Source organism: Rattus norvegicus, chromosome 2 (assembly GCF_036323735.1).
Source record: "Rattus norvegicus strain BN/NHsdMcwi chromosome 2, GRCr8, whole genome shotgun sequence".
Lineage (NCBI taxonomy): Eukaryota > Metazoa > Chordata > Mammalia > Rodentia > Muridae > Rattus > Rattus norvegicus.
In genome coordinates, this window is record NC_086020.1 from 163,285,948 (window position 1) to 163,307,519 (window position 21,572).

Below are 21,572 nucleotides of genomic sequence, written 5' to 3' on the forward strand. Positions count from 1 at the left end.
TGCCAGAGCATAAAAAATACAGAGGTGAATGTTAGCAGCAAATCATTGAACTGAGTAGGTGGTCCCTGTTGGAGGAATTAGAGAAAATATTGAAGGACTTGCAATCCCATAATAACAGCAATACCAACCAACCAGAGCTCCCAGAGACTAAACCATTACTCAAAGACTACACGTGGACAGACCCATGTCTCTAGCTGCATATGTAGCAAAGGATGGCCTTGTGGGGCACCAAAGGGAGGAGAAGCCCTTGGTCCTGCCAAGTCTGGATGCCCTCCTCAGTGTAGGGGAATGTCAGGGTGGGGAGGTGGGAAGGGGTAGTGATTGGGGAGGGGGAACACCATTATAGAAGGGGAGGGGGAACACCATTATAGAAGGGGAGGGGGAACACCATTATAGAAGGGGAGAGGGAATGGGATAGAGTGCTTATGGATGGGAAACTGGGAAAGGGAATAACATTTGAAATGTAAGTTAAAACATATCCAATAATAAAAAAAGAAGTAAAAGTATCTATCTAACAAATGTTGCTGGGAAACTGTAAAAGAATAAAACAAAATCAGATTCCTTCCAAATATAAAAAATGCTAATAAATCAAGTAACATTTTGAATGAACTGAAAATTTCAAAAATATAGAGAAAAATATTGAACATTTATGGATGTAGACATAAGCATGTGTTTTAATACCACAGCACATAACCTCCCAAATGTACTAAGGGAATCACCTGAAATTCAAAGCATTTGCTCAGTCAAAGGAATTATCCAGAGTAAAGAAACAGAGCGGGGAATGAGAAAAAAATCTTTGCCTGCTATACAGCAGATTATGTTATTATCTATAATATAAGAATATATGTAAATTAAATATCATTAAACTTTTCAGATCTTTCAGTCAGTAAATGAGTTAGTGAAGTGAACATTCAACTGTAAAAAGATGAAATACCAATAACCCATAAACATGAAAAATATGTAATGTCCTCCATTATCAGAGGAATTAAAATTAAAATTACAATCAAATTTCAACTTACCCTAGTCAGAATGGCTGTCCATTAAGAAAAAAATTAGGTCCTATTGTTGGGAAAATAGGAACTGTATGGTGACAGTGGGAATGAAAATTAGTTTAGATACAACAGAAATGTGTATAAAGATAGTACAAAATTGAAAAATATAACTACCAAACAGTCAGATGTGCACAAAGAAATTTAATTCATTACATCACTGACACACTTGTACATCATGTTTATTAAAACATCTTTTAAATAACAATTATATAAAAGTTGCCTAAATGTATTATGGGTAAAGGTGTATTCATAAAAATGGTGCAGTGTATATTTCCAACAGAGTTTTCTAGAGCCATAAGGAGAAATGCAATTATGTTGTTTGTAAGACCATGGATGCCATTGGATAGTGTAATACTGAGTCTAATGAAGCAGATACAGGAAGATAAATGCTACTAGTTTTCTTTCAGTTTTGGTTTCAATATTTTATATATACAAGAATTCATTTTGGTGTGCAAAATAAACCTAGAAGCAAGACTGTACCAGAGAAACAAATAGGGATAGCAGGAGTGAAGAGAAGAAATTTGGGTGAAAAAGGTCAAAGTATATGTCATTCTTTCATACAATTATATAGATGGAATAATCCATATGTAAAATGGCTGATGGGAAGTGATGGTAAAAGTACATGTATATCAATATCTATATGAAATTTAGCATATAATATTCTTTCAGATTGACAGTATTGAGTCAATTGAACCTCTATATATGTATAACTTCTCAGTGGACTTTTTATTGAGTTTGAAAGTTTGGACTAATGGTTGCAACAACATAAGATTTTGAGGGAAAAAATTGACTGGTATTAATTTAACGCTTTATTATATGTCTATTTGATCTTTGAAATTTTATTTTGTATATGTTTTAAAATTATTTTAGGTGAGATCTTGAAATTTTAGGAAGACTAAACTGTGCCTGAATCCTAACTGAGAAGTTACAGATTACACAATACCTAATTTAAAACATGAAAAAAATCTAACTATTTTGAGGTTATTTTGTGACTAGTAAGGAGGATGCCATGTTAATGTACATGTTTGACTGTAGCAAACATGAAAAAGATATTGTCAGTATTAGCCTTAAAATAAGACCAGTTCTAATTTAAACAGAAGAAGGAGGTCTCGTATATCACTATAATGAGAGTATTCACTTTATCTATTCTTAAATATTTACTATTGCCAATACTTTATAATTAATATTGATTTGAAAATATTAATATCTATTGAGATTAAATGGAATGAGAACTACAAAGGCATGATTAACTATTACACATTAGCCACTTATTTATCTGTAATATATGCATGGATTTCTTACAGAAATATGTCCACCAAGAGTTATTCTTAATTTTGATAGATAATTTCCAGAAGTATGTTTTGAGATATATGTATAATAAGTATCTGACACATATTCAGGATAAAAATTGTATCAGCATATTAGTAATATATTCACTTAAAAACTTTGACCTATTTCTGTTTTCATTTCAGCAGGAAAAAAGTCAAGAAAGTTCAAGAATCAAAGGTAAGAAAGGAACATTTTAAAATAATTTTTCAAAGGTTTAATAGAAATTTATGTAATACCATTTTGAAAATAGTCAGACTAGTATAATTCACAATCTGCATTGTAAATCTAAAATGATTTTAGACTCGGGAGACTATGTGTGACCAGAACACTTCTCTTTTGAGAAAATTTTTGTTCCAAGGATGGTCCAGATGAAATCACTGTCCCAAACATTATTGCTAGTATTTAATGTTTTGTCACATCTATACATAGACAAATGAGTGATCCTTTTCAAAGTACATTCTATAAGAAACTCAGTATAGGCTCACTGTTATCTTACTTTACTTATCTGTAAAATAATAATGACATTTGCTAATGTTTTTATATTGATAATATGGCATGAAATGTCTCTAATAAGAAAAGAGAAACTCTGGAAACCCCTGAGATGACAATTATATTAAATAAATTTAGTTTGGGCAATAGGAAGCATGGCCTATTTTTTCTTTGAAATTATTATACAAATTTATCTTCAACATACTAATGCTAGATTTGAGGTGCACATTTTTGATTTTCAAGTAGGAATGTCTGTCTTAAGATGAGCTGTTTGATATGTATTCAATTGACATGAATTTCTGGCACACTGATTGCGCATTTTCCTTGCCCATGAAGGACTCCAGTGTATTAGGTTAACAGTAAATCATATTTGTAACTCTGATGTTGAAGCAGAAATAAGTTTAGCGAAACATTCTTCTTGATGTTTTATTACCCTGGACATACAAATCACACCATCTCAAGTAGAAATTATGCTTTGCAAGTATTGTCTGGGAATATGTTTTCACAGTGTAATAAAATTTTTGAGATGTTTGCCAGAACTTCCCCGTTCTTAGCTGTCATATGATTCAAAATTCACACACACTAGATTTATTTTTTTTTAATTACTGACTTCTATGTAAATGAGCAATGGAATCTGACACCAGCACTTGCTTATTTCTCCTAGACTGCTGGTTTTTGGAATTTGGGAATGTCATCTTCCAAAGAATAACTTTTAAAGTATCAATGTTAAACAAAAATAAACAACACAGCATGCAGCCATAGGTTATTAAGAACTGTTAAACAATTTGGAAAATCGTATGTCTTTTTTTAGAAAATAATCATTGTAATTTATGTTAAAATTTTTATAATTTATTTTCATTTAGTGATTCTGTGAACTTCCTGTGTGATGGGTAATCTCATTTATCTGAACAAGTTTATTACATAGAATTAAGTCCAGAGAAAGGCTTTAATTTAATTTCCTGCATTTGTGCCTGGTTTGGCTCATAACAAGAACCCTAATTTAATGATTCTTAATGTTTCCAGTGCTCCTCAATGTACAAATTATAAATCAGTCAAATGAGACTTGATCCGTACTCTTTCGACTATGTAGAAATAAAATTTGAAAGACATATAAAATTTTAATTGTGTAACAGGTTAATATTTGTACGATATAATTTTCCTTTGAAATATCTTGGAAAATAATATTTTTACATCTTCTAAAATTATGTGTTTATATGATTTAACCAAGAAAAACATTTAATTGAATTGTAAATGATTTTAGTATATACTTGTTCTTTTCTTTTTTTGTTTCTCTTCACCTATCTCTCTTCATTATATCTGGATAAATTTCTGTATACCATGAACAGGTAGGTTTCCATACAGGTCAGAGAGGGCATCTGATCCCCTGGACCTGAAGTTTCGGGAGGTTTTGAGCTGCTCAGTGTGGGTGCTGGGAATTGATCTCAGGTTCTCTACAAAAACAAGTGTTTTTTGCTGTTGAACCATCTATCCAGTACCCAAATTTATTTCAACCGTTAAACCTGGAACTCACTCAGCTAGACTGACTGGTCTGAAAGATCTAAGTATCCCCCTGTCTCCACTTCCCTAGTGTTTGTATTATGTGATCGAGCCATCATGCCTAGATTTTTTAACTATTTTTTAATTTTAATTTTATTGGATATTTTATGTATTTCTTTGTACAATTTCTTTTTACGTTTATTTTTATTAATTTTTTTCCTTTTTTTCTTTTATTGGATTTTTTTAAAATTTACATTTCAAATGTTATTTCCTTTCTCAGTTTCCTGGAAATAAGCCTCCTATCCCATCGCCCTCCCTTTCTTCTATAAGGGTGGTCCCCTCCTCATCTACCCCCCTTCCCAACCCCCTGACATTCCCCTACACTGGGGGTCCAGACTTGCAGGACCAAGGGCTTCTACTTCTTTTGTTGCCCAACAAGTCTATTTTCTGCTACATATATTTTGCGGTCTTCAACAAGTAATTTAAGTAGTCTAAGTACAGTTCTTTTTTTTTATGGTAAATGTTAGCACAATTTATTAAATGGCAATAAAATTCTTTACACATCTGAATTTTAGATACAATTCAAAAAAAAGCATTGGATAATTTTATTATGATAAAAATTCACCCTGCAAAACATTGAAATTCTTAAAGACTCTCTACTAGATACTCTCTGTTTGCTACATGTCCCACCAAAACATTTATGGGAGAAAATGTTTGCTGCACAAACATGATTATCTACAAACCATACTGAACATCCACTTAGTAATACAAACTGGGTGCAGAAGTCTGTGTATAAAACCCCAGCATTGAGGTGGTGGCAGAAAAAACAGAATACCAAGACTATTCAGCTGGCCAGTTTAAACTAGCTAGCTAGCTCCAGATCAGTGAGGGAATTAGAGAAAAAAGAAGGTAAATACAGAACAAAAAGGAAGACATCTATATATAACTTCCAGTCTGCATATGTACTCACCTTTGTGGAAACACTTGTAAGTACAGTTGAACACATAAATATATCATACCAAGTTCTCTCCTCTCTCTCTCTCTCTCTCTTTCTCTCTCTCTCTCTCTCTCTCTTTCTCTCTCTCTCTCTCTCTCTCTCTCTCTCTCTCTCTCTCAATAGAACACTAAATTGGGTTTGTAAAAAGCTCAAGAGGATGTGAGAAATTTGAAGAGGAGAAAACACAAATATTGTCTGAAAAATTTTTAAATAAAAATATTCATCAAAATAAGTTATTACAATTTTAAATGATCCTGAATAATATCATCCTGCAACATCAACATGAAAGAAAACTATCTTTTTCTATAGAATGAGTCTATTAAGGGCAGGAGAAAGAGTCCAAAATGAGGTTCCTCAAAGAATTGGACAGTCCACTACCTGAGGACCTAGCTATACTTCTCCTAGGCATATACCCAAAACATGCTCCAACGTACAACAAAGACACATCCTCCACTATGTCCATGGCAGCCTTATTTATAATAGTCAGAAGCTGGAAAGAACCCAGATGCCCTTCAACAGAAAAATGGATACAGAAAATGTGGTACATCTACACAATGGAGTACTACTCAACTATCAAAATCAATGACTTCATGAAATTCATAGGCAAATGGATGGAACTGGAAAATGTTCCTGTGAGTGTGGTAACCCAATCACAGAAAAACAAACATGGTAAATATTATCCCCAAAACTCAAATCACCCAAGATGTAATATATAGATCACATAAAACTCAAGAAGAAGGACGACCAAAGTGTGGATGCTCCATGCCTTCTTAAAAGAGAGAACAAAAATATTCAAAGGAGGGTATATGGAGGCAGAGTTTGGAGCAAAAGAAGGGGTGGAGGATGGGATAGTGGGCTTATGTTCAGGAAACCTCGAAAGGTAATAGCATTTGAAATGTAAATTTAAAAAAATCCAATAAAAAAGTAAAATAAAAAAATTTAAAAAGAATAAATAAAAAAGTAAAAAAAAAAGACTTTAAAATAAAAAAGACATTAAGCAAGAAAATAAGAAAAAAGCAACTGTTTGAGCTTATTATTTATGCAAAGTGTAAAAACATTTTGTCTCTGTCAGCATGCCCTTCTTAGCTTCATCAATCTTATCTAGTCTTGGTGATTGTAACATCTACTGACCCACGGCTCCAACTGCATATGTAGGAAGGCCTTGTTGGGCACCAATGGAAGGAGAAGCCCTTGGTCCTGCCATTGTTGAACCCCCAATGTAGGGAAATGTCGGTGGTGGGGCGGGAAGTGGGGGTGGACCCCTTATAAAAGAAGGGGAGTGGAATGAGATCGGGGGCTTATGTCCGGGAAACCAGGAAAGGGAATGTTATTACATTTGAAATGTAAATAAAAAATAAGAACATATTGTTTCATTTGAACAATTTTCCATATTATTTAGATTTTCAAATGCTTTCAATAAATCATGTTATCCAATACATCATTATTTTAGTTCAAAATAATTTGTTCTACAAATTCTTGCCCACCAACATCCAGTGCAAGGTAAAATAAGGCAGAATACAACAGGGTTGGAGATGTCAAGAAAACAGACTCCAAATGACTATATTTTCTAAATAATTTAATGGTTTATGTAAAATATAATTATTTTTATATTTAAGTCAGTGATTTTATAATTCTGTACATTTTAAACCATATACTACCTTATCTTTAACTTCTAATGTAAATAATCTTCTATTATGAACTCTGAGAAACCTAAGTGACTTCAGCAGAGATTCTCTTTTAAAAGTGTATACTGTCTTTTAGTGCAAAGAAATAGCTTCTCCTTGAATACGTAATTTCTTGAATGGTTATTTCCTGAAATGGACTTGTGCCTGAATATTTCAATTTTGTATTGTACTGAAGTCACTGTTTTATATATCAAAAAAAAAAAAAAACCTCTATGGTCCATTATCCTTTTTGCTTTCTCACTTTGTTTTGACACTTGGGTGCATTAAATATGACATTTACTTCATTAAAAGAAGTATATTACCATGTGTTTTTCAATATATATCTATATTTTGTTCCCAAGATAATTTAATATCATATATTTTAAATATTTTGTGAGTTATTTGGGTTTCTTTGAAAGAAATCAAATTAGATCTTATACCAAAATGCTATGTTTTATTTAGGATTCCTCTGCAGTTAATTAAACATGCTTTACCCATCTTTGGTTGCTTCCTTTAATATTATGATACATTTTTATTTCTATGTTTTATGTGGATATATAATATCCTACATAATATTATTCACAACCAAATTTATACCTTTATTCTCAAATGATAACTTCCTAAATTATTGTGGGATTTATCTTAATGCATGAGGATAATAATATACATGTGATTCAAATATGTCATGCCAGTGCAAGGTTATTCCATGATCATAATGTTGCTTGCCTTTGTTTCCTCATATATTTCAAGTCTTTAATTTAATCAAGGGTTCCTACCCTATCACCTCCTTCCAAGAAATAGTGATCATGATTCATAGCATTAGAATAATTGAGTTCAAATTCTGAGAAAGGCTGATTTTTGCTACTTTCTTCAATTGTTCATCCTTGCATGAAGCTCTATTTTCTCTTCCCACTGTTAATATAAATATGCTAAAGGATGCTGCCCTAAGAATTCAATGGGGTAACCCATTTACTTTTGACTTATTTGAGTAAAAGGAAAAGATCTTGTACCATCTGACTTACTGTTCACATATTATTAAATGTATAACATACACTCATTTTTAATACATCCATGTTTGATGCGTGGTGTTGATTGTAAATTTGAGTAGATTTAGAGTAATCTAGGAACCACATCTATGGGAGCCTCTGCAGGAATGAACGGAAGAGAAACTTAAGAGGAAAGCTGACCCTGACTATGGGTTGTATGTTCAAACTGGCATAGCAGATAGAACAGTGTTCAAGAGAAATGTTGTGTACAAAGGTCTGCCTTTGCCTCATTTTTCTGAGAAAGTGCACACTTATCTCTATAGTCTATGACCAGAAGACTCCAGGTTCTTCGGCCTCATTGTATGGAATTAATATCAGTGCATCTGTGCAGCTGTGAGGCTTTTAGCACTGGATCTAGACTAATGATATTTAAGATACTTGGAATGAGTGATTACTGGAATTTCAACCTCTTAGACACACAGATGAGTATTGTGAACTTCCCAGTACCAAGTCAATAATCTTCCTTTATTGAATATATTTTATGTACTTTATTTCATTTTTTAGAGAAACATATGTAATATAAAATGATTAAAAGACATATATTACAAAAACCTCAAGTACATAATGAAATGGAAGAATATGTCATGTTAATGTTTATGCTATTTAACTATTTTAATTATTCTATTGCAATTTGAAGAGTTCATCAGTTTGTTGGGATCTAGTCTACTAAAGATAAAATGATGAGTAGTAGTGAGGTTTCCCATCATGATTGTTTTGGACTAACTCTTTTTCTATGTCAACACAAAAGCACAGTTATCACAGCAAAGAGGATCAGACATATTTTGATCAGGAGTTGCATACGAGCCCAGGAATACAGATTCGCACTTCTTCAAATACCATATTCCACAACGGAAGTGGCTATGTCGAATTTTATCAGTTAGAAAAACAATAGGGACATAGATCAATGTGTTTGTCAAATCAGGGCCACAGAATACCAAGGAAATTCTGCCTTATGTCTGAGATTCTATCAGATGACATTCTAAGCTTTTGGACAGGAACATTGTGAACAGTCAATGTTGTGTTAAGAATACATTATACAGTTTTGATAGTCACAGCAATGTTAGGCCATATACAGGAGTGGGGAATAGGTGGCTTTCAAAAGGAAATAAAAAGATCCTAAGATAGTTGTCTTTGGTCTGCAAGATTTTAGCTCTGTACTTTATAATCTTGAAGTTTAGCCATGAATTTACCAATAACTGCAGATTGTCCCATATATGCTTGGCTAGTAAGTTAACCTGATGATTTTATGCATGCTGGCTGCGATGGTTAGCTTGCTCTGACCACCTGGTTTAAGAGTCTCAATGATGAGCTAGGTACATTAAACTGGTCTGTAATTTAATGGACGGATTATGTTGACTATGTTAACTGAGATGTAAAGACCTGCCCATTGTGAGCAGCACCATTCCCTGAGCAGGGACTTTGAGCAGTGGAATATACTCAGCCCTCTTCTCAGGTTTTCACTATCAACGTGATGGAATTGCTATTTCAATTTAAAACCCCGACAAATGATGGGACATAATCTGGAACTGTGAGCCAAATGACCCAATTTTTTCTGTGTAGTTTGTTATACCAGGGATTTTCATCACATCAACAGGAAGCAAAACTATGACCTGGCAGGAGAGATGGGGCTCACTGATCAAAGAAAAGAACAATCACTTCGTTTGGCCACAGCTACTGAAATTGCTCTTTTCTTAAACTTTTCTCTTTAAAAGATTTGGCATAGAAAATTTTTGTAGTATAATTTTCATGACTCTCATAAGTTCACAAAGGACTCAATTCAAGCTGCAGGTCATTTTTATTATTCATTTTATTATCTCAGAAGGATTAGCAGCAAGGTCCTAAACAGTAAGACCTAGAGCACAGAGAGACATCTACCTTAGTGTCCCTCCTGAAGATATTATGACTTTTGGACTTTCGGAAGAGTAAATATTCTATACAATTTACTTTTTTTCCTCAAGAGTAATGCAGAATATTATCTTTTAATTTTTAATAGCCACTTTTTAAACTTTTCTTTTTAAAAGATTTGGGCATAGAACATTTTTGTACTATACATTTAATTAAATACTTGTTTTTAATACAAAATACAGTTTGATAGTATATATGTTATAATGTATTCTCTAAATAATATCTATTAGTGCAGTCAGGGTAGTTTTATTTATGATTTATTATGAAATAAGAAATCAGAGCCTTTCATATCTAACCAAAAAATTCTAATATTGACTTATATTTCTTGACCAATATAGGTACAGCATTGAATGATGGACTGTGGTTTGCTTTCTTTGCCTTTTTTTCTCTAAAACATGTTGTGGAAACTATTTCTAAATACCTTACCATATAACATAAACTTTTTCTCCCAACTTATTAAGTCTTACCAGAAGGCTTCCAGACATGGGGGAATTTTTATATGACTTTTTTTCTAATCACTCACACGAAGGACATCACTTAACGTTTCTTGTGGTAGTTTTCCAGGATTTATTCTAATACTTAAGTACTTAATCCCTTTGTAGTGATATATTTTAAGTGACAATACACAGGGATCTATTTTTATTCTTGTCCAGGTGATGTCCAATTTTCTCAGCATCATTTATTGAACTGGAAGTCTTCTGCAATCTGTGTTTCTGTCACATTTCTGAGACATCAGTTGGTGATAACTATGTTGGGCTACTGCTAATCTTGTTCTGTTTTATCACTGTAGTTTGGGAAAGAACACTGCTGTTTTGATTTTTTTCAGTTAATGTAGTTTATTTTGAACTCGGGTTTCAATGTTTCTATTTTTTCCCCTGTCAGATATACAGGCTTGAATCTGTATTGTTATAGTGTTAGATAAACTAAAATTTAAGGTTATTCTTTTTAGTCCTCTCTAGAATATTCTGAATTGTTAGTAGGAACCGCATTAAGACTGAGATTGCTTTGAGAAGTGAGGTTGTAATAAGGATATAAACAGCGCTTTGCTAAACATCAAACCCTGTTTGTCCTTGCCAGAATCTATTAATTGCCAGTAGTTTCTCAACTAGGGGCGTGAGTTCCTCATCAACTCCTCTTTCTCCCTAGGATTTGTCTGGGGGCTTCTCTGCTTTCTGTCATAACCACTGTGAGTTCAAATACCCTAATTAGTGTCTAAAATTCTAAAACACTATTTTTAGTTCTCTACCACTTCAAACTCTTACAGTTTCTCCACCCTTTTTTGCTGCAATTGTTCCTGAGCCTTAGGAGAAGGGGCTATGATAGACAAATCTTATTTAGGGTTGAGTGCTCCATAGTTTTATATTTTCTGCACAGGGAAAAGTTGTGGGTCTTTATTTTAGGTATCACTGACTGTAACAAGATTCTCTGGTAATGGTTAAGAGATACATTTAATCTACCAGTATAGAAAGAAATCCTTAGAATTTATTTGTCACTGTGCACGTTTTGTAGAATAATATTGTTGTCCACACTCCCACCCAACCTCACCCCTTGAAGGTCTATGATTTACCTATCAACACTTTCTTGCCCGGATAATGGTTCCACACACAGTTTCTGTCTTGGGTAGCTGACCTCAAATTCCGTCAGAAAGTAGTTGGTTACTAGCATAATGTTCATAAACACGGTTGCATCTGTGGCCATATCTCACTAGCCCAGAATTTTTGTAGCTTGCCGATCTCACAGATGGATAAAAGTGATGATTCCTTTACACGTTTAATAGTACACTCTGAACCTTCTAATGCTTCAACTATCCAGTAGAGGCAAAGCTTCCAGGTGAGTTCTAGTTTGATTTCTTCCCGTTCTCTGATTCAACTATATAGATTTTTCAGCAGGATCTTGCTTTACATAAGGTCTTACTGTCTAGTCCTGCAGGATAACCAAGAACAACGGATATAACTTGTAATATTCTCAGATCTACAGGATTTTACTGGCCAATAGTTCTAGAGGTTGGAACTCATTTCTGATGCTGTATTTTTGATAGTCCCTTGTGTCTCCTCTTCCCTGATTCATCTTAGGAATTTGATGACTTTGACATGTTAAAAGTTTCCTAGTTTCAGCTATTTATCTATTTATCATAGTCTTTATTCTTCACTAAGCATTCACAATTGTCTTTTTTCCTTTCTTTGAAGAACTCCTCAATGTAGCTTCTATAATGCTTGGGCAGTGGTTGTGATTTTAATTTTTAATTTTTATTTAGGTTTAAAATATATCACCGGACTGATTTTTAAAGATATCCCAACTGCATGGGATTGCTACTTATTTATTTTGTGGGCTTGATCTATAAACATGCACAATTTCCTAGGTTTTAGTGCTTCTGAAAATGCCTTCTGAAGAGATTTTGACACATTTGCTTAGTAAATACTTTTTCACTGCAAGCATGTATAAGTACTCTCACTCTGCTTTTAAAAAGTACAATTGCAGACTACTTTCTTCTCTGGAGTTCAAACAGTTCAGCACATGGCTGTCTAGCTGTAAGCTGCATTTTGTCTCACTTCACTACTCATTGAATTCCTATTGAAGATCCTGTCACCTTTTAGGTGTTCATAATGTTCAGTTGTTGCCAATCGCTCAACACAATGCATTTCTTCTGATCACACACCATGTGTGCTGGGTGGTAGACGTTTATATATATGACCTTCGGTTTCAGAGCTAACATGTCTATTTACTTTTGGAGCTGAATATTCTTATTTTACTGGTTCAAGGTGTCTTTCTATATTCTTTGCCTGAAGACATCCATATATGCAAAGTTTGTGTTCAAGTGTGTTTCTGTTGGATCTTTGCCCAACTTTTAGAATTACTGCTCTCTTAGTACTTGCATGGATGGTTGATAAGTTTTGGAGACATGATAACCTTTTTCCTCTCCTAAGCAGCCTCTGATATATCATAGAATTTCCCTCACAGTCCACTTCCTCATCAAATCAGTATAAGAAGAAGTTTGGCATAACCTGGTCTATGTCCCACTTTGTTTCATTCAGCTTCTCGAATTGCAGCCTACACATTTGATTACACTGTGATTTTATTCTAGAGGTATTTCCTTTCCTATTTTGCTTGTGTGCCAACAGGGAGGGGTAAGAAGAATTTTGTCACCTCCTTTTCGCTTTCTTTAGTATTCTAAGTTGGATCTGCTGTTCACTTTTTAAATATAACCTTCAGTATTTATGAAAGTGATTCATCTTTCACAGTATGTTGTTTAACATGAACGTATCTTCTCTTCCCTTTCCATGCATCTTCATGCCTTCGGCAGTCAGGAATCCAGTGTTTTCTTTAAAATTCATAGTAACAGTGCAGTGTTGTTTGTCCTACTAACTCTTACCACCCACAATTCAGTTTTATCTACCATTTCAGTTTATTTATAAGATTTTCTTTCCCTTATCTGGGTTAATTATGGGATGGACTTGCCAGGATATTAATTTACATGGCAAAACTTGATAAATCGTGTCTGTATTAATTTCTATATAAAATAAGTTTTTATTGTGAAGGTAAGAAAGGGAATTAATGTATGGGATTATGTATGACATCAACTGGAATATAATAGTTGCTAATAGGATCTGAACCAAATTTCAGTTTATAACTATGTTCTATATATCTATATGCATATTTATAGCACATGTGACATATGTATCATTTGAATATTACTATAAAATTATAGAGAAACAAAATCTGTTAAAAATAAGATATTTTCAAATACATATTTAGATAAGTAAAATTATAAAATTGACTATTAGGTGTTTGAAAATTATTGTTTTATAATATGTATGTATTATCTCATGTTCAAAGGAAAACTTCACTTAGAAATGGGTAAAAATCAAGATGTACATTTCATGCATACCTTAAATACCCAGCAAGTGCGATTTTTCACAAATTATATAGAAAATATTTGTGAATAGTTGAAATATTTGAAAATATTTATGAAGCATCAAAGAAAAATTTTCACAAAGATTGAGATGGCCATCTACCAGTATATTGAAGGCTTCAAGTACCAGATGGAGGCTATCAAAGAGTATGCATGCAACCAAACCATGATACACATGGAAAACATCATCAATATGACTATGAGGTGGAATGCAAGACGTGATGGGGCTAACACAGTTTGCACATGGCATAGATGTAGGCATTCCTCTTTGAGGAATTGTTGTGACAAATATACAGATACTCCATGCTATCGTGAAGATGGTTTCTACTGCTGTTACATAGCACATGTAGTGCTTCATTGACTCTGACATCTAGGTCCCCAACTCTATGCTCTGCAAGACCAAACTTGAGAAAAAAAAGCCTGTCTTGGGTTTCATTGTTTGAAACTTTGTCTCTAAAGCTGAAAACAACCAAGACAAGGCTCACTCTCCAACCACTCCTACCACAGCCTTCAGACCTCTTCAGCCCTTATCTACCAACAAGAGACTCTTGGTCTACAGCTCTTGACTTCCTCCCGTCCTGCAGATTAGTGTAACACAGCCTGGGACCTGCCCCATGTCTCCTCTTCTTTGGCCCCATCCCCAGTTTCTATCTAACTCCTACTTTGAGACAAGTGGTTTGCCCTTCTACATCTGTTCGTACCTATCACTTGTTATCCTATTGTTCTACACATAGTGCTGTGGATTTTATACTTTCAAGCACCCAGAAGCAAACAACGAGCCAACAGTATTCACCATGGGGTGGAAGATGCGCAGCTTGAGGGTCATTTTTAGAATATGTAGTCTAATTTCCCAGGGAAAGTCCAAGCAACAAACAAGATACAGGCCTCACTTTCTCTTGGGACCACATCCTTGTGAGGATGAGGCAGCCAAAGCAATCAGATGCAAGGTGTACTGAAGTGTGGATCTCTGGCAGAGTCCCTGGAGCCTGGGACCAACTGAGGAGACATTATACTGAGTTGGGAGAATGGACGCAGCAAGTACATTGCAATAAGTAGGCATCTTAGCATTAGTAGAAGTCTACAAGAAAGGTTACACTTGGAAAAGCAATGACCCACATGGGATTAAATCATCACATTTTGGGAAAGTTGGGGTCTATAACTTTCTAGAAGCATGTGGCATGTATTCACTTTGCTATTTCAGTCTATATCATTTTGTAGCTCTTGTTGGCCCTTTTCCCCAATACTAGTAGTATGGAGATTAACTGAAAAGTGTGCCAGAAATGAGAAATAGCACACTTTGCAAAAAGTCTCAGAAAACCTTTATTTTTTACTTTCTGCTAGTTGTCTTCTTTAAGCTACTCTTTAAAATGCCAATGAGAACAAGGCTTGAATTGATAGAACTTCTTGTAAGTGTAGCACAGTGTTTTCATTCTAGAGTCTTCATATAGGCATAGATAACATTAATAATACTTTTACTGTGTTGTAATAGAACCTCAAAAGTACTGGATATCATTTAGTAAAAGTTTCTACTTATGTCCCATTTATCAAATAAAGTTGTAGCAGTTTTCTGTTTTGGAGTCAGACTATAATAAAGCTCAGTGCTTTGCATTCTGGTGAGTTCAAAGCCAAAACAAACATAGTCAAAGATAAGAACACATTCTATCACCTACAGCTAAGACACGCATGGAATCAGCCCCAAAATCAGTGCTCTCTGTGAACAAGGAGATATGAAGTCTTTTAGTGGGGAAGTCTATACATATTTACCAGGAAAGGGTCTTTGGAGCATTTCACATTTATGAGCATGCTCACTTTCATCTGAAAACTCCCGGGCAAGCTTAATTAAGGTTAAAATAAATACAGAAAGTATGGCAGATTGGAATAATTCTGGATAATTATGATCAGGATTCTTAAACTTTTCTCATTCAAGAATATTTTTGATAAAAACGGATGAACAAATGAATGAATGAGTAGATGAGTAAATAAGTAGAATTTTTAAAAAAATGAAGATGATCCTACCTATATAGGTTTATCTGAAATGCAAGTAAAACCTTTACTTACTGAAATAGTGAGATGTATCTTAAAACATTTTAGTATAACTGTAATCTTATTAAAGGTGTAGGAAAAATTCTATACTAATGAAATGTGCTTATTTTATATGAGGAGGGGATTTTAACTGAATATTGGTACCACAATACAGCTTTTACAGAGGTTTCCAGAATTTACTGACATTCCAACTTTATAATTGCTAATGTCATGCTGAGTAAATATTTGGAAGAGAATAGTAGAAGTGTATTTGATGTCTGTTACATCACAGACCCTGCAGCTCTTCCTAACCTCAGAAATCAGGCCATGCCTCTCTGGAGCTGTTAATCCCCATTTGGGAAAGTCAGAACATACAGTTCTCAGTGGGAATTGGGGAGTGTCAAACCTCTTTTCTCTGCCTTGTAGTTCTAAGATAAATTTATTTATAGTCCCATCAATTACTTACCTTCTTGGTATGTACATCACATGATGTTGAACTTTACAACTATTTCTGAAAGTTAGATAAATCAAGGACTTCCATTTTTCTGGGATTTCTCTGAACACTTCCTTATCCAGATGTTACCATCACATCATGTTGTTCATGGTACCTGCATTGCTTATTCTTATTTTAAGCTATTTCTCTCAAAGAAGCTCTGCTTCATGGTTTGTGTGTTAAGGCTAGGCTGCTATTAAGGCCAGCTAAGGTTTCTTATCTCTGATATGAAGTTGCATCTCAGACCTCAAGATGTACTCCTGATCCCCAAAGTCAAGAGGCTCTCTCTTCTAAGAAGTCTCAATTCTGAAGGCTAATTATGTGTCTTGTTCTTTCTCAAACCCACCACTCTCTCAGTCTCTTCATCATAACAAAGTCAACTTAAAATTATTGGAAATTCTCTCTTAATCTATAATTCATTTAACAGTATTTTTTTAAAAATCTCCATTTAGCTTCTCATGTAGCCATTCCGAAAATCAAACACTCAAATGCAACACAATACAAAGATATACTAATATGATGCTTATGTGCTTTTTAGTGACAGTAGTAAAGTATTAAAAGCAGTTGTTTTCCACAATTAAAACATTATATTTCTGTGTATGAACTCTAAAGTCATTGTAGTCTATAATGTTCCCATAGTCTTGAATCTGAGCTGAGGTATCTCAGGAAACAATAGCTGATGTTACATTGTATGGATAGCCTATGTACTGCAAAGTATACATTTTGTGTATTCAGAACTAAAGTATGGTTAAGAAAGCACCACTATAAATGTATTTCTTTTCTTCTGTATCTGATACTGCATTTTTTTTCCTCCATGCACAATCACAAAATGTTTATGGTTGCCCATTTCACCTATGCAACCTCATATTGAAGATCTTTGTTTTCAGTTTACTTTGTAAGTCAACAAGAATTTTAGTGTACTTTATGCCATTTTTGTTGGGATATTTTTAAATTAAAATTTGTTTTTTAATAAATAAAGCTGCTATGAACATAGTAGAACACGTGTCCTTGTGCTATGGTGGAGAATATTTTGGGTATATGCCCAGGAGCTGTATAGCTGGGTCATCTTGTAGAACTATTTCTAATTTTCTGAGGAACTGCCAAATTGATTCCCAGAGTAGTTGTAGCAGTTTAAACCTCACCAGCCAAGGAATGGCCATCCTTGCTGGCATGTGCTGTCATTTGAGTTATTAATCTGATTGATGCACTTGAAATATTAGGGTCATTTACAGTTGCGTTTCCCTGAGAATTAAGGGTGCTGTACGATTCTGTAAGTGCTTCCCAGTCATTAGAGATTTCTCTGTTTAGCCCTATACCCCATTTTTTGATTGGATTATTTGCCTTGTTGGAATTTACCTTCTCATGTTCTTTATATAGTCAGCCTTCTTTCAGATGTAGAGTGGGTGAAGATCTTTGTCCAACCTATAGGCTGCTGCTTTTTCTTATTTTCAGTGTCCTTTGCCTTACAGAAGCTTTTCAGTTTTATGAGATCCCACTTATCAACGTTTGATCTTAGAGCTTGAGCCATTGATGTTCTGTTCAGGAAATTGTCTTCTGTACCAAAGTATTCAAAGCTATTTCCCTCTTTTTTATTATTATTATTAACTTGAGTATTTCTTATTTACATTTCGAGTGTTATTCACTTTCCCGGTTTACGGACCAACATTCCCCTAACCCCTCCCCCTCCCCTACTTTATGAGTGTTCCCCTCCCCATCCTCCCCCCATTGCCGCCCGCCCCCCAACAATCACGTTCACTGGGGGTTCAGTCTTAGCAGGACCCAGGGCTTCCCCTTCCACTGGTGATCTTACTAGGATATTCAATGCTACCTATGAGGTCAGAGTCCAGGATCAGTCCATGTATAGTCTTTAGGTAGTGACTTAGTCCCTGGAAACTCTGGTTGCTTGGCATTGTTGTACATATGGGGTCTCGAGCCCCTTCAAGCTCTTCCAGTTCTTTCTTTGATTCCTTCAACGGGGGTCCTGTTCTCAGTTCAGTCGTTTGCTGCTGGCATTCGCCTCTGTATTTGCTGTATTCTGGCTGTGTCTCTCAGGAGCGATCTACATCCGGCTCCTGTCTGCCTGCACTTCTTTACTTCATCCATCTTATCTAATTGGGTGTCTGTATACGTATGGGCCACATGTGGGGCAGACTCTGAATGAGTGTTCCTTCGGTCTCTGTTTTAATCTTTGCCTCTCTATTCCCGGCCAAGGGTATTCTTGTTCCCCTTTTAAAGGGGAGTGAAGCATTCACATTTTGATCATCCGACTTGAGTTTCATGTGTTCTAGCCATCTAGGGTAATTCAAGCATTTGGACTAATAGCCACTTATCAATGAGTGCATACCATGTGTGATTTTCTGTGATTGGGTTACCTCACTTAGGATATTTTCCAGTTCCAACCATTTGCCTACGAATTTCATAAAGTCATTGTTTTTGATAGCTGAGTAATATTCCATTGTATAGATGTACCACATTTTCTGTATCCATTCCTCTGTTGAAGGGCATCTGGGTTCTTTCCAGCTTCTGGCTATTATAAATAAGGCTGCTATGAACATGGTGGAGCACGTGTCTTTTTTATATGTTGGGGCATCTTTTGGGTATATACCCAAGAGATGGTATAGCTAGATCCTCAGGCAGTTCAATGTCCAATTTTCTGAGGAACCTCCAGACTGATTTCCAGGATGGTTGTACCAGTCTGCAATCTCACCAACAATGGAGGAGTGTTCCTCTTTCTCCACATCCTCGCCAGCATCTGCTGTCACCTGAGTTTTTGATCTTAGCCAATCGCACTGGTGTGAGGTGAAATCTCAGGGTAGTTTTGATTTGCATTTCCCTTATGACTAAAGATGTTGAACATTTCTTTAGGTGTTTCTCAGTCATTCGGCATTCCTCAGCTGTGAATTCTTTGTTTAGCTCTGAACCCCATTTTTTTTTAAATTTACTTATTTATTTTTTTTCCAGAGCTGGGGACCGAACCCAGGGCCTTGCACTTCCTAGGCAAGGGCTCTACCACTGAGCTAAATCCCCAACCCCTGAACCCCATTTTTTAATAGGGTTGTCTCCCTGCGGTCTAAATTCTTGAGTTCTTTGTATATTTTGGATATAAGGCCTCTATCTGTTGTAGGATTGGTAAAGATATTTTCCCAATCTGTTGGTTGCCGTTTTGTCCTAACCACAGTGTCCTTTGCCTTACAGAAGCTTTGCAGTTTTATGAGATCCCATTTGTTGATTCTTGATCTTAGAGCATAAGCCATTGGTGTTTTGTTCAGGAAATTTTTTCCAGTGCCCATGTGTTCCAGATGCTGCCCTAGTTTGGACTTGAGTTTTATGTCGGGTGATAAATATAAGTCTATTTGTATTCTTTTGTATATCATTAGAATAGCACTATTTGTTGAAGATGTTTTCTTTTTTGCATTGCATGGAAATAGATACCTACAGCTTACCCTTGGATGGATGTTAGGGACTCTTATGAGAGTTTGGGGAAGGATTAAGTGTTCCGAAGGTGACAGAAACTCCAAAGGAAGACCAATAGTGTCAACTAACTTGGACCCTTAGGAGCTATCAGAGACTGAGCCACCAACCAAAGGACACACATGGACTAGACCAAGGGTCCTGGTCTACATATGTAGCAAATGAGAAGCTCAGTCTCCATGTAAGTCCACACCAAGTAGAGTGTGGCCTGTCTCTAAAGCTGGTGGCTCACTGTGGAATTCATTTATCTTACCGCAGTGGGAGAGGATGACCCTAAAAGACTTTATGTGCCTGTGTTGGGGAATCCAGGAGGGCCTCACCCTCTGAGAAGGGGAAGGGATATGGGGTAGGGATTCTGAGAAGGGAAACCTAGAGGAGGCTAGTGATAAGGATATGAAAATAAATTAAATATTAAATAAAGTATTTTTCATACAATATATTTTTATTATTTTTGGCCCACCACCAAGAAACACAGAAGTGAGCCACCCAAGTTCACACACAGAGAAAACACACAAAAGCACAAAACTGGAAATATATATATGTATATGCAAAGATCTGTAAAGTAGAAAAAATCAAATTATTAAAGAAAATGCCTGAATAAAAACTCAGGAGGCAAAAGACCACCAACCTTTTCACTGAGTTTGTTTTTTGTTTGCCATTTACTATTGGGCATGAGGTCTGTCCTAATGTGTGGTTTATATATTCAATGATACTTTATTGAAGAAAATTAATTTTCCTTAAGAACAATTATCAATTGGACATGGCTTCTAGGTTAAGAAGTAGAAGTTCACCTTCTCTCTGAATCGGACCCTACATGGCTTAGACCTGTGTAGGCTCTGGCATCGTATCACAGTCTAAATGATTTTATATGTGTGTCAGTCTATCTGTTTAGAAGGCATTGCCTCCTTTTTGTCCTCATTCCCCATTGACTCTTGCAACCTTTTGTCACCTTGCACAGGCTTCCTTTAGCCCCAAAGGGAAGGAAATTGACGGAGACATTTCATTTAGGAAAGAATATTCTGTCTTTCACTGTCTACAAATTACCCCTGGTAGGTTTCCCATCTATTTCAGTGACAAGATTCTCTGAACAATATACTGACTTCTATCTTTATTTTTATGCTATATTATTTATGTAAAATATCTAGTTATTAAAACAGACTTTTCCATGACATTACTATTTACCTACTTGATATAGCAAGAAAAAAATGAAAAGAAAAATACTCATACTAAAGCTTTCATACAAATATTCATAGGATCATTATCATAAGAGAAAATGGAAAAGATGTAAACATTTCATTAAATGAATGAATAGTTTTGGTGTTGAATGAAATAATTTGTGTTACTGTGTAATAAAAAGGTAAACAATGAAAGGTGAATAATTTATACTCAGTATTACATTCTTTACAACCAATCTTCCTTTGTTTTCCCTGGGTTTTGATTGTATGTATTGATTTGATGTACTATATTATAATGTACAAGAAACTCAAAATACACAATTGTGATGAAACAATTTTATATAGAAAAATATTATGAAAATAAAAATAATCTATTTCTTTGGACACAAATATTAGCTTTACTTATGCCACTTTTTAACTGAAAATTATGATTTAAAGCTCTCATTTTTATCAATTATATAAAATATATAACCTCCTATTAAATACAGCCTACTGGCAACATAAAGAACAAATCTTATATAG

At 34.9% G+C, this 21,572-nt stretch overlaps 1 protein-coding gene across 7 annotated transcripts in view; it reads left to right on the forward strand.

Moving 5' to 3' along the window:
• Positions 1-21,572, forward strand: part of Fstl5 (follistatin-like 5) — a 668,565-nt gene that overhangs the window by 129,372 nt on the left and 517,621 nt on the right. For 4 of the 7 annotated variants that reach the window (NM_001271195.1, XM_039102752.2, XM_039102749.2 and 1 more), the window contains exon 3: positions 2,525-2,558. In NM_001271195.1, coding sequence (NP_001258124.1) covers positions 2,525-2,558 — 34 coding nt within the window. The remainder of the gene's footprint in view (positions 1-2,524; positions 2,559-21,572) is intronic. The other 3 variants (XM_063282254.1, XM_017590994.3, XM_039102750.2) reach the window with 1 other exon arrangement.